This window comes from Magnolia sinica, chromosome 6 (genome assembly GCF_029962835.1).
Source record: "Magnolia sinica isolate HGM2019 chromosome 6, MsV1, whole genome shotgun sequence".
Classification (NCBI taxonomy): Eukaryota; Viridiplantae; Streptophyta; class Magnoliopsida; order Magnoliales; family Magnoliaceae; genus Magnolia; species Magnolia sinica.
In genome coordinates, this window is record NC_080578.1 from 5469339 (window position 1) to 5482249 (window position 12911).

The 12911-nt window shown below is 44.4% G+C and overlaps 1 protein-coding gene across 1 annotated transcript; it reads right to left on the reverse strand.

The window, feature by feature from the left end:
• Nucleotides 1-5286: 5286 nt before the first annotated feature.
• LOC131249469 (classical arabinogalactan protein 4-like) lies at nt 5287-6016 on the reverse strand. The gene has a single exon (XM_058250282.1). The coding sequence runs from the start codon at nt 5875-5877 to the stop codon at nt 5287-5289; it is 591 nt and encodes a 196-aa protein (XP_058106265.1). The 5' UTR covers nt 5878-6016.
• Between the last annotated feature and the right edge of the window lie 6895 nt (nt 6017-12911).

Genomic DNA, 12911 nt, shown 5'->3' on the forward strand with positions numbered 1-12911 from the left:
TCCAACCTATTCATGAAGTCAGTTAGATCTAGACGACCGAAGAACACAAATATCAGCCTGATATTGATCCAAAACTTCTGTGGCCTTGATGAGTTGACAACAGTAGGAGTTTAATTCTCACTGTGTGGTCCACCTGAACCTTGGATCTGCCTCTTTTTTGGGGTTCTACACTAAAATTATATGAAACATTTGATGGAAGGTGTGGATAAAACTCTTACATCACGGTGGCACCTCGGAGCCCCTGTTCCTAACTAGAGACGGGCAATGGCTAGGATCCAATCCGCGTCCGCAGTTTAGGGGCGGACAATCGAAAGCACGTCGACCAATGCACTCGCCCGCTTCCGCTTGAATGAGAAAGAATCCTATGGAGTGTAATAACTGACTTGTGAGATACTTCAAATATGCATGATTCACCATCTTCCAATGATCCAAACAATCGGTTGGTGAATGACGATTTTCTTTACATGAATCGGTTAGGCCTGAAAAATCCGAGAAGATCACGAGATCCTAACACTTCGATCACACGCTACAAATAGCTGGTAGAGATAGCAATATCCCAAAGACAAAAAACTTATAATCTTGCAGTGAGAAATTTCTTGGATAATCACATCAGCAGCTGGATAAATTAGAAGGACGGTTCAGATCACCGAATCATTGGATCCACACATATAAAGTCCACCAAAGCAGTAAATTTACACTTGAAGATGAGCAGGTACTATACCAAGTCATCGTAATAACTACGCATGATCCAGCACCGAAATAGATTATTCTGGATTCCAAAAAGTCGAGATGTAACTCGCGCTGGTCCCCACTCGGGTTACTTTCGCAAACCAAGAGCTACGTAGATAGAACTTTCATAAGATCCAACCGTCCATCACGTACGCTGCCTCATGTTAACCGCAGAACCCAAAAATCATGATCATCCATAGCAGACGTAGGCCATACATTAAGGGACGGTTGGAATGGAACGCCCACCATGGATTTGTGTAGGTGCCACTGTGATGTTTATATTCCATCATATCCACTCATCTGATTTGTCTCATCAGGATGAAAGATTTAACTACAAATTACGGTTTTTCAGAGCTTAGGTAGGCCATACCACGTGAATTTAGTGGTTTTTTGAATAGGTGGGCTACGTAGTGTTGCATCAGTCCTATTTCTAAACTCAAAGCTAAACAAGGTGTGATGTACCTGATGGACGGCGTGGATTTTATACACGTTGAGTCGTTTACCCCCGTTAGTGAAAATAACCTTGGTAGTAACCTAGGCGAGGTACCCAAAGTGATTTCGCAGCCTACCATGGCCATTTCTTTCAGTGCGCCCAGAATCCAATGCTTCGGATTGTCGGCGAGGTCAGTGGAACATGTTAAAAAATGGCACGGACACAGTGGGCCCCACCACCTATTTAGCTGATGTAACTTAATCAGAGCATCTTATAAATTAGTTTGGAAGATAGAAAGAATCTAGATCTGAGAAACAGATGAGATAGGCTACCTGCGCCAGTAGACGTACAGGAGGAATTCTAGCGTCTGATCATCAGGCATCGATGATGCTCACGATCCCGTGCATGTGGAGAAATGATTCAATGATCCTAACCGTTTATATGATGGATCTCACCCATGATGAGGGCCCTCCCAAGTTACAATATTTTGAACCTTTAATCATTTAACTTTTTCTAGTGAATATGGACCGTCTCCTAAACTGTCCCTTTGTGGTAAATGATCAGAGGGTTAGGATCTTGCAATATTGAAGATTCTAAAGGCAGCCTCCTATTAACTATTTCCACGTCCTTCACTGTTGTGATTTCCGCATATGGCCACACTAGATGAACGGTTCGGATCTGGAACACGTCTGCCTCGTACTTAGATACCTAATCCTTGATAGCTGTCACTTTTTCGGTTTGCGATTGATAGCAGCTATCTTTGGCATCCGCGTTTTTTAGTGAACTGGAATTCTCTGCAGCAACCTATACGCAGCGCGTACAATAACCAAGCCCTGGGCCACCGTGTTGTATGTATTAAATCCACTCCGTTCATCAGGTACAACCCTTATTGTTAGTATGGGAACTCAAAAATCAGATGGGTTTGTATCTAATGTGAGCCACAGCACCTTTTCAATGGGAAGTGACGTCATCCACAGGTTCGCACGTGGAACCAAACATTTTTTTTTTTTTTTAGCTTGTTAGTACACCCACTGTCAGTTGACACTTCACTGTTAGCCACACCCCCACTAGGGGAATCTTTCACTCGGTCTACCACTTTAGCTATGAATTCAAGTGTGGAACTTGTGTTTATACTCCATACAAACCGTTCTTCATATGCGGCTACACCGCGTTAACTTGGACCATTCAGGTGTGATTTTACATTGTTACTCATGTTATGGCCCACCTGAGTTTTGAATCTTTTGTATCGTTGGGATGTACGGTAAACAAGAGAAGGCACTGCTGATGGATGGGGTGGATTTCACAGAAGAAATGTGAATTGAACGTCGACCGTTAAAAACATGCTCAGGGGGGCAAAAAAGTCTTGGATAAAGCTGATATTTGTGTATTCCCTTCATCCATGTCTGTGTGATATTTTGAACAGGTTAGATGAAAAATAAACATCACTGTGGGCCTTATAAAGGTTTCAACGGTGGAAATCATTATTCCCACTGTTTCCTGTGGTGTGGTTCACCTGAGCTTGATATATGCATCGATTTTGGGTTCAACACCTCAAATGAACTAGAAAAACAGATGGACGGCATGGATAAACTACATACATTCAAGGTGGGCCCAACAGCGTTTACTCAGTACAATAAAAGCGTACTGAGAACCTCAATACGCAATCCGATTTCGGTGTTTTAATCTCTTCGGTGGGGAATAGCTGGCAACTACAGTGACAACTCTCGTTTCTCGGCAATTTTTCGCCTTGGGAATTTCAAGGGAGATTTTCAGATTTCTCTTGAAATTATCATGATAATCTGACTGAAAATATTATGAAATGATTATTATAAGGTATAAAATCATGGAAAAATATCTAAAAATCATGTAAATAGTACTTACCAGAAAATTATGGCAATTTCGTGATGAATTTTGTGAAAGATTAAAAACTCGTGAGATTTTGAGTGTTATATTATAGTTCGATTAATTTTGCGTGCAAATGTCGAAAATCTCGGTGATATTTGTCTAATGACAGCCTAGAAGATCCAACTGTGACGAGGTATGGGGCCCACCACATCCCGTCGCCTTCTCGATGATAAAATCAAAAGCTTAAATATTAGAATTAGAAGGTGGCCCTTGTCCAGACGCGCAGCAGTAAGTTCCTGCGCTGTCATGCTAGATGGGGCCACCGTGATGTTTTTGAGATATTCACTCCGTCAATCTGTTCTCCCGGATAATTTCAGGACAATACCAAATATCAAGTGGATCCCAAACTCAAGGCCACCGTTCGATAGGAAACATTGGGGATTCAGTGGCCACCTTCGAAACATTTGTATGGCCACAAGATTTTCTTTTCAAGCTAAGTTTTCTGTGTTTTCACTTCATCCCAGTGGGAATGACCTTATAAATGTTTCAGATGGCATATAAACATCAAAGTGGGGCCCGGAAAGATTTCAACGGTGGGCAACTCTTTTCTCGGTTTTCCCTCGCGTATGGCCGCTTGAGTTGAAGATCCACCTCTTGTTTTTGGTTAGCTTGCTAGTACACTTCACCGTCAGTTCACACTGCACTGTTAGCCACTCCCACTAGGGAATCGATGCCGTGACCAGCTGAAGTTGAAGATCCACCTGATTTTTATTTTAATGTCTAAAATGATCAGTAAAAACGGATGAACGGAGTAGATTTCTCACAAACATCACGGTGGGCCCACCTTAGCATCCCAGTGCAGGAATGCCAAAGGCTTTCTCAGGAAATCCGCATTCCCTTTGTCCCCATCAAGGCCTCATCTTGATTGGACGTCTATGAGTTATCCGACGAACGTCTATTGGTACCCTTGGATCATGTGATTCCTGTGATCGGAGGCTGGCCCCCCTTGCCAATTACACTAGGCTCCAATGCGCTTCCAAAGTGCACTCACCGTACACGTGGAAGGGAATAAAACGTGTTTAAGATCAAACTGTTGCTCTATGTGATCCCAAGGGGCAGATTCCATGCATCCAAAATTAGCCAAATGCGATCATCAGATGGCCCACAACCTATACATGCAATATAAACCATTCATCAAGTTCTCTTTACACCTCAAGCAATATGAGCCCCACCGTGATGTTTGTGTTATATCCACTCCATCTATTCGTTTCAACTAATTTTAATACACAAGCATATAAAAAACGAGGGGAATCCAAAACTGAGGTGGGCCACAACATAAGAAACCGTGGGAATAAAAACGCCCACCATCAAAGTCTTTTAAGGGCCCACGTAATGTTTATATGCCACATGCTCCAAAATGGTATGTAGATATTGCCTACTTGAGTTTCAGATCTCACTCATAGTCTTGTCTTGCAGCGTAGTAGCCCAAACACCAGGTAAGCTCCATGGAGCTTGTGGTTGCACTGGAAGAATCCAAGTGACCCTGGGTTAAAGGCAAGTCACGTTCCTGATCGTACACACGCCTGCCTTGTTACACGTACAAGGCCAGCTCAATTTGCATTTTCTCTCTCTCTCTCTGTCATTGATGGGTGTGGGGTCAACGCCCACATGGGCATCACTATCATGCTCGCGAATACTGTCACTAGAACAAGACCCACAACCAACCACGCTTTCTCCCATCATGTGCTTTCACCACTAAACTATTTTCCTCCACCCCTTTTTCCACCAGCAACATCCAAAAGAGACTACACCTCCACCGTTTTTCTAAAAGCAGCCCCACCCACACATGAAAATATGTAAAAGTCGCTTTCCACACCTTCTCCCACATGATTCCAAATCCCAGCTAGCACCCAGCTGTCCTTCCCATCACACCCTCCAACCCCCATTGTAGCTTTCTACCCTTCAACTCCACACGTGTGAACGTTAACGCATTGCTCACCACACGTGTTCCGACAAAATGCTACATTTCACGCAATGCAGTTAAAAAGACAAACAAGAATCACAATCGCTTTTTATTCAGCTAATAAGTCAAAATGATACAAGCGAGAGAGGGAGAAAGAGCAATGAGATGATCCGATCCATCCACAATCCTCCTCACAAATGGATGCTCCAAAAATCACGAAAGAAAATAAGAGAAAAACCAACGAAATGAATACACAAATGAAGTAACTTAATCTACATAAGTAAAAAACTCCAAATCGAATGGCATTATTGTAATTTTAAAGCAGTGCGACTCCACCAAGCAATGCCACAAACGCCATGCTCGCCCTGAGACCGCACGAGCCACCGTCGCTCGGCGGCGCTGTCGTGCCGGACGGTGGAGATGCGCCGGGGCCTCCTGTAGCGCCAGGAGGGGGCGATACGGGCGCTTCGGGCGATTTGGGGGCCGGCGTCATTGAAGGAGACGGTGACGGGGATGAGGGAGGTGGAGACGGTGGCGGGGTGGCGGAGGGCGTCGGTGATGTCGGGACCGGGGCCGGTGGTGGGGTGGTGGCGACTGGGGGACTTGCCGGAGGAGGTGCCATGGTTGGTGGAGGCGGGGCTACCGGTGGGGGAGTTGGAACGGGCGGCGGCGTCGCGTTGGGTGGTGGTGCGGTGGGCGGAGTTGCGGTGGCTGGGGGCGGAGTTGCCGTGGCTGTGGGCGGAGTTGCAGTGGCTGTGGGCGGAGTTGCGGTGGCTGTAGGCGGAGTTGCGGTGGCTGTAGGTGGAGTAGCGGTGGCTGTAGGTGGTGAGGATGGTGCCTGCGCAATGCATGTGGCGAGGAGGGCGAGGAGAACGGTAGAAGCGAGTGTGGCACGTGTGGAGGCCATGTCTCTCTTTCTCTAGAGAGAGAGGGTCAGAGGGTCAGAGAGGGGTGTGTGAGGAAGAGAAGTGAATGGTGAGATGACAATATATAGTGTGAAGAGAGAGAGGGAGAGAGAGAGAGAGAGATGAACGAGTGACAACCAGGCAGAGGGGGGAATTGGGCTAAGGTTGTGGTGATGATTGACTTGTATTTTATAAAGATTAGCTGTGCTATGCGTGAGTGTACAATGTATCCTACTTTCACTTATACGTGCCAGCACATGCCCAGCGTGTGAGGAACTGTCAGTAAGGATGAGTCTGACTTGGAATGGGGGTTGCCCCAAAATATGGACCGGAATTGTTTAAGGGGTGAGGCCTAACATTAAATCGACTTCATTCATAAGTAAAAACCATCATTTGAACGGATCCATCTAAGACTTAATAGATAAAAATAGAAAACTACTCTTAAACCTCTAAATTCACCTAGGCAACCTGCCTTATATTTGGATTAGTCTGATTATTATTATTATTATTATTGTATTTGGGTCCTTACTCTTTCCTCACTAACCGGCTCACGGGAGTTTTAACAAGGTCATTGATTGGATTAGCTGTCATAGAAAATTCAATGTGGTGTGAGCGTGTGTAAAGGAATATAAAAAAAAGTCTGATTTTTGTAATTCCACTTTATCCCCAAGAATTGCACCCTGGATATGTTAAAGATACCCATTAAGGCAGCCCCACGGCCACGGACAAACATATAATGACACCTTAGTCCCATTGTTTCATGTGCTACAGCTCATGTGAGCTCTGGATCTCACCCAGTTTTTCCCTGGTTACCCAGGTCTGATTCTGGTATACAAAATGCATTTTGCATACAATATAGTGGCCCTTGTTTTCTACTGTGGGCTTTACTTGAGCTCTGTATCTTCTTTCCTCTTGGGCTCAAGCTCTAAAATGAGCTGGCAAAATAAATGGATGTGATGATAACGCACACATCATGGGGCGATTGGGTACTATCCAGGTAGGACTTAGCTAGACAAGGATGAACTTGTCAGATCCACTATCATGATGTCTATGATTTATTTATGCCATCAATCCTTTTAATAAATTATTTTAGGGCATGAACCAAAAGTGGACAACACTATAGGAAGCCGTGGGTATTGAATTCCTACCATTGAAAATTTCTTAAAGTCTATCGTGTTATTTATTTGCCAAAACTTCTTAACTATTGGCTTGGTCAAAAACTTTCAATACTCTTGCTTCCTATGATGTGGTCCCTTTGAGACTTCAATCTGCCTCCATTTTAAACACATGCCAAGAAATGATGTATCAAAATGAGAAAATAATATGGATAAAACATATGCATCACGATGGGCCTTGCAAAACCCCTCAACGGATTGTATATCTCTAGGAAGGTTCTAATGGGGATATTCACAATGTACACCTGACGCAGGGGAGGACGTGAGGTCGAGCACCGTCTTCCTCAAGAGGATAACTATTCCGAATCCACAGAACTTCTTTAGACTCCTCACAGAGACTTTTCGAACCCACGAGGAAAGAAAGCAGAAAATAGAAATAAATTCTAATAAATTCAAAATTGATTAATGAATGAGTAAAAATGAGTTCACAACCCTTTAAACAAGGGTACCAAGCAATAGGAAAGAAATCAGAATCAAACTGCAACTCAAACTCCTAAAATCCGCGACTTACTATAAATAGTAAAAACGAAATTAAAACAGGGAAACGACCGTCGATCAAGGGATTTTTCGCAATTCTGGGCTACGTAACCCAGCATAGCAGGGTTGGTTGGCTAAAGTAGCTCGTTCTACCCCAAAATCATATATTTTACATCAGATAACTCATTCCAGATTACGAGATACGCCCGATCTAAGGTCCGATGGTCTGGATCACTTCTGTCGTCGACCGAACCTTTTCTGATCCATCTTGGCCATGAAACTGTCCGCGACTCGCTCTAAATCAATCCCCTCCACTTCAAAAGAACTCATCCTCGAGTTCTCATCCTGCGTTGGTTCATGATACTCGGTCAGGTCCGCGACGTTGAATGTTCATGAGATTGTCATGTCATCTAGAAGATCAACAACATAAGCGTTGTCATTGATCTTTCGGATGATTGGTACCGGTCCAATTTTTTTATTCTTCAACTTGTTGTACGTTCCGGTCGAAAATCGTTCTTTGCGCAGATGGACCATTACTTGGCCGCCCACCTCGAACACTTTTTGTCGCCGATGCTTGTCCGCTTGCTCTTTATACTTTTCGTTTGAGGCATGTATCTTGGTTTCTACCTCCACATGAATGCCCATGATCTTGTCAGCCGTATGTTCCGCTGCAATGCTCATACCTGGGAGCTTGGGCAGAGAGACCAAGTCTAGTGTGTGGTAAGGTACTTGTCCATAAATAACCTGGAACGAGGATTTCTTTGTCGAGCGGTTCACCATGTTGTTGAATGAAAACTCTGCTTGAGACAAGGCCAAATCCCACTGCTTCGGTTTTTCTCCTAAACTACATCGAATGAGGTTTCCCAATGTACGATTTACAACCTCAGTTTGAGCGTCAGTCTGTGGGTGGTAGGTGCTGTTGAACTGAAGTCGTGTATCGAATCGAGTCCACAAAGTCCGACAAAAGTGGCTTATGAACTTCGTGTCACGGTCAGAAATAATAGTCTTGCGAACCCCGTGCAACCGCACAATTTCTCTGAAGAATAGATTCGGCACGTGTGTTATATCGAGAGTCTTTTTGCATAGAATAAAGTGCATCATCTTGGAGAAACGATCTACTACCACGAACATTGAATCTATACCGCATTGTGTTCGTGGGAGACCAAACACGAAGTCCATCGATAAATCCTCCCAAGGGCCGTTAGGCACGGGTAACGGAGTGTAGAGGCCCGTATTATGAGATTGCCCCTTAGAGGTTTGACAAATATAACAATGTTGGACTGTCTTTCCCACATCACGTACCAATTGCGGCTAGTAATACCGTTCTTCCACAAGAGCTCGCGTCTTATCTAGCCCAAGGTGTCCACTGAGGCCACCTCCATGTAGCTCTTGGATTATCTGTTCCCTTAGCGAACTGTTTGGGATGCACAGTCGATTTCCCTTGAAAAGGAACTCGTCTTCCATATGTAAGTTGCTGGGGTGACCTTCTTGACATCTAACCCATACGTCCTTGAAGTCGTCTTCATCGGCATATATGTCTTTGAGGTGCTCGAACCCGACAACCTCATTGCTCATATTGACTAACAAAGTTGCACGGTGACTCAGTGCATCAGCTACTTTGTTCTGTTGCCCTGACTTATGCTTTAGTACGAATGTGAATTCCTGGAAAAACAAGATCCATCTAGCATGCACACGGTTAATGTTAGCTTGATTATTAATGAATTTGAGAGCTTGATGGTCCGTGTAAAGTATGAATTCCCTTTGAATCAAATAATGTCGCCAGTGCCGCAGTGCATGGACCACCGCGTATAACTCGATCTCATATGTAGACCACTTCTTACGTGCATCACGAAGTTTCTCGCTGTAAAAGGCTACCTGCCTACCTTCTTGAGACAAAACTCCCTCAATTTCGACATATGAGGCATCACATTCGACTTCAAACAATTTGTCGAAGTTGGGAAGTACAAGAACTGGGGTCGTGGATAATCTGCGCTTGATTTCGACAAAGCTCCTGTCGGCTTCATCAGTCCACTGAAACTGCCATTTCTTCATGCAATCTGTGATTGATAACACAATGGTACTGAAATTTTTCACGAACCGACGATAGAATGTCTCCAGTCCATGAAAACTTCGCACTTCGTGAATATTTGTAGGAATCAGCCATTCTCTGATTGCCTTCACATTTTCCTCATCCACCCGAATGCCCGTGAATGTTACAACGAAACCCAAGAACAATAGGCTATCAGTCATGAAGCTGCACTTTTTTAAATTGAAGTACAGTTTATTTTTAGTGAGCACTTGAAAGACCTTATTGAGGTGTTCCATATGGGTGGTTTCATCTTGACTGTATATCAAAATATCATCGAAGTAGACCACAACGAACTACCCAATGAAAGGTTTCAGAACTTGGTTCATCAATCTCATAAATGTGACAGGCGCATTCGAAAGACCGAAAGGCATGACCATCCATTCCTATAATCCTTCCTTAGTCTTAAAGGCTGTTTTTCACTCATCACCTGACCGTATTCGAATCTGATGATAGCCACTCCTTATGTCCAATTTAGAGAATATTTTTGCACCCTCTAACATGTCTAGCATATCGTCCAACCGTGGTATAGGAAACCTATATTTTATGGTGATTTGTTGATGGCTCGACTGTCGACACACATACGCCAACTCCCATCTTTTTTTGGAGTTAATAGAGCTGGTATAGCATATGGACTCATGTTCTCTCGAATAAGACCCTTACGGATCAACTCCTCTACTTGTCCCTGTAGAATCTCGCATTCATTCGGACTTATTCGATAATGGGGACGATTAGGTAAATTGGACCCAAGGACAAAGTCGATATGGTGTTGGATATCCCGCATGGGGGGGTAACCCATCAGGAAGGTCATCGGGCCAGATTTCTTTGAATTCATATAGTAGGGGCCTTAGTCTTTAAGGGATGTTGGTAGGCTTGAGTTCTTCCTCTTTTACAATTAATGCATAAGTTTGTCTTGTTGCCTTGGATTCTTCCACGAAGTCCTGTATGGTTAAGAGGAAATGACCCTCCACTATAGAAGTTTCAGGTGGTCCCTCTGGATCCATAGGGTCCAATATGGTCTTCCGGCCGTCCTTGACGAAGATATATATATTATCTCGCCCTTTATGAGTGGCGTCACGATCAGATTGTCAGGGCCGACCGAGTAGTATGTGAGATGCTTTCATGTCAACCACATCGCATACTACTTCATCCTTATAATGTTTGCGAATTGAAAAGGATATGGTGCACCGTTCAGTTACATTTTTTTCGCTAACCTTCTTGATCCAACCAATTGTATATGAAAAGGGATGACGCTCCGTTTTCAATTGTAATTTTTCCACCATGACCTTGGAGACAATGTTCTCGCTACTTCCATTGTCAATGATCACGTCACAAACCTTTCGATTCACTGTACACCTAGTGCGGAAGATATTATGCCGCTGTGGATACACTTCTTTTCTTGGCGCATATAATAGTCGCCTCACGACGAGCGACTTGTCGTAATCTTGTTGAATCCAACCTGAATCATCTGCCTTGTCCTCGGTAGTATGCTCTTGTTCTTCAATATCTGGATCTTCATAAGCGTTATCAGCACTACCATCATTAATGGCGAGGTTTGCCACTTTTCGCTGGGGACAAGTATTTGATAGATGGCCCGATTGGCCACAACGATAGCAGTTATCAGGCCTTGGCCAAGCATAGGGGTTCAAGATTCTACTTGGACCAGCAGCAGTCGATACGCTCCTTTGGGGTTTAGCTTGCCCGCTTCCCTGATCTCGGTTTTCAAACGTAAGAGGTCCGTGCTCCTACAAGCTCCTTCCCCTTAGGTTGTGCAGTTCCCTGGGGCAGACCTGCCACAGGGATCCTTGCAGTAGGATAAGTCCGTGTGTTAGGACGTTCAAGTTGCGCTTCTGCCCGAGTAGCCTACCTGATCGCATCATTCATCATCCAGATGGACTGCATTTGGACCCGATCCTGGATAGCCATACGCAATCCACCGTTGAATCAGGCGACTTGTTGCGATTCAGTCTCGACCAAATCATTACGCGTCGCCAGGTGGTAAAATTCTTCTGCGTATTCTCTCATCGACCGACTACTCTGTCGACAATTTTGGTATTGTTGAAATAATACATAATCATAATCGCTAGGGAGGAATCGGACACGTAGTAGCTGCTTCATCCGCTGCCAGGTGCGGATTGGTGCTTTCGTCTGCATGGTTCGCGCGAGTTGCAGTTATTCCCACCAAGCTGAAGCTTCTCCTTTCAACTTGTAGGCCACAAGTTTGACCTTCTTTGCTTCAAGGATGTCCATATAGTCGAAAAATCGCTCAACTTCAGAAAGCCAATCGAGAAAATCCTCAATGTGTAGTTAGCCATTGAAGCTAGGAATATCAACCCTCATCTTGAATTCTTGATCCGTTCGATCTACTCGATCGCCGCCATGTCTGGGGTGTTGGAAGATTATGTCGTCGATTTCCTCCTCACTGGAGCCCCCTTCCTCAGGAATGACCATAGTAATCGACGCTTGCACTAGCCTTGCATGACGTACGACGATGGGGGCTTTGGAGGTGCGCACTTCTCGCTCCACCCCAACATTCCTTGGCGCTGAGGGCACGCAACACACATCCCCTCTTGGTACAGCCCAAGCGAACCACACTTCATCGGCAATCCATACTCCCTATCGTAGCCGAAATCATAGAATGGGAATGTACCAAACTGACCCAGGGGAGGACGTGAGGTCGAGCACCGTCTTCCTCAAGAGGATAACTATTCCGAATCCACGAAACTTCTCTGGACTCCTCACATAGACTTCTCGAATCCACGAGGAAAGAAAGCAAAAAATAGAAATAAATTCTAATAAATTCGAAAGTGATTAATGAATGAATAAAAACGAGTTCACAACCCTTTAAATAGGGGTACCAAGCAATGGAAAAGAAATCAGAATCAAACTACAACTCAAACTCCTAGAATCCGCGACTTATTATAAATAGTAAAAACGAAATTAAAACAGGGAAACGAACGTCGATCAAGGGGTTTTTCGCAATTCCGGCCTGCGCAACCCAGCGTAGCAGGGTTGGTTGGCTAAAGTAGCTTGTTCTACCCCAAAATCATATATTTTACATCAGATAACTCATTCTGGATTGTAAGATACGCCCGATCTAAGGTCCGATGATTCGGATCACTTCTGTCATCAACCGGGCCTTTTCTGATCCATCTTGACCATGAAACTGTCCACGACCCGCTCTACATCAACACCCCATCCTGATAAGGCCCACATTGCTTTGACACCAGCTAACTGGCCAGTACTAGGGTCATCAGCCAATCCAGTCTTCAAAGAAGAATCCATTGCTAAGGTTTGA

What these genes read in the sequence shown, in the direction of transcription:
- LOC131249469 (XM_058250282.1), bottom strand. Translation starts at nt 5,877, where the DNA reads ATGGCCTCCACACGTGCCACACTCGCTTCTACCGTTCTCCTCGCCCTC.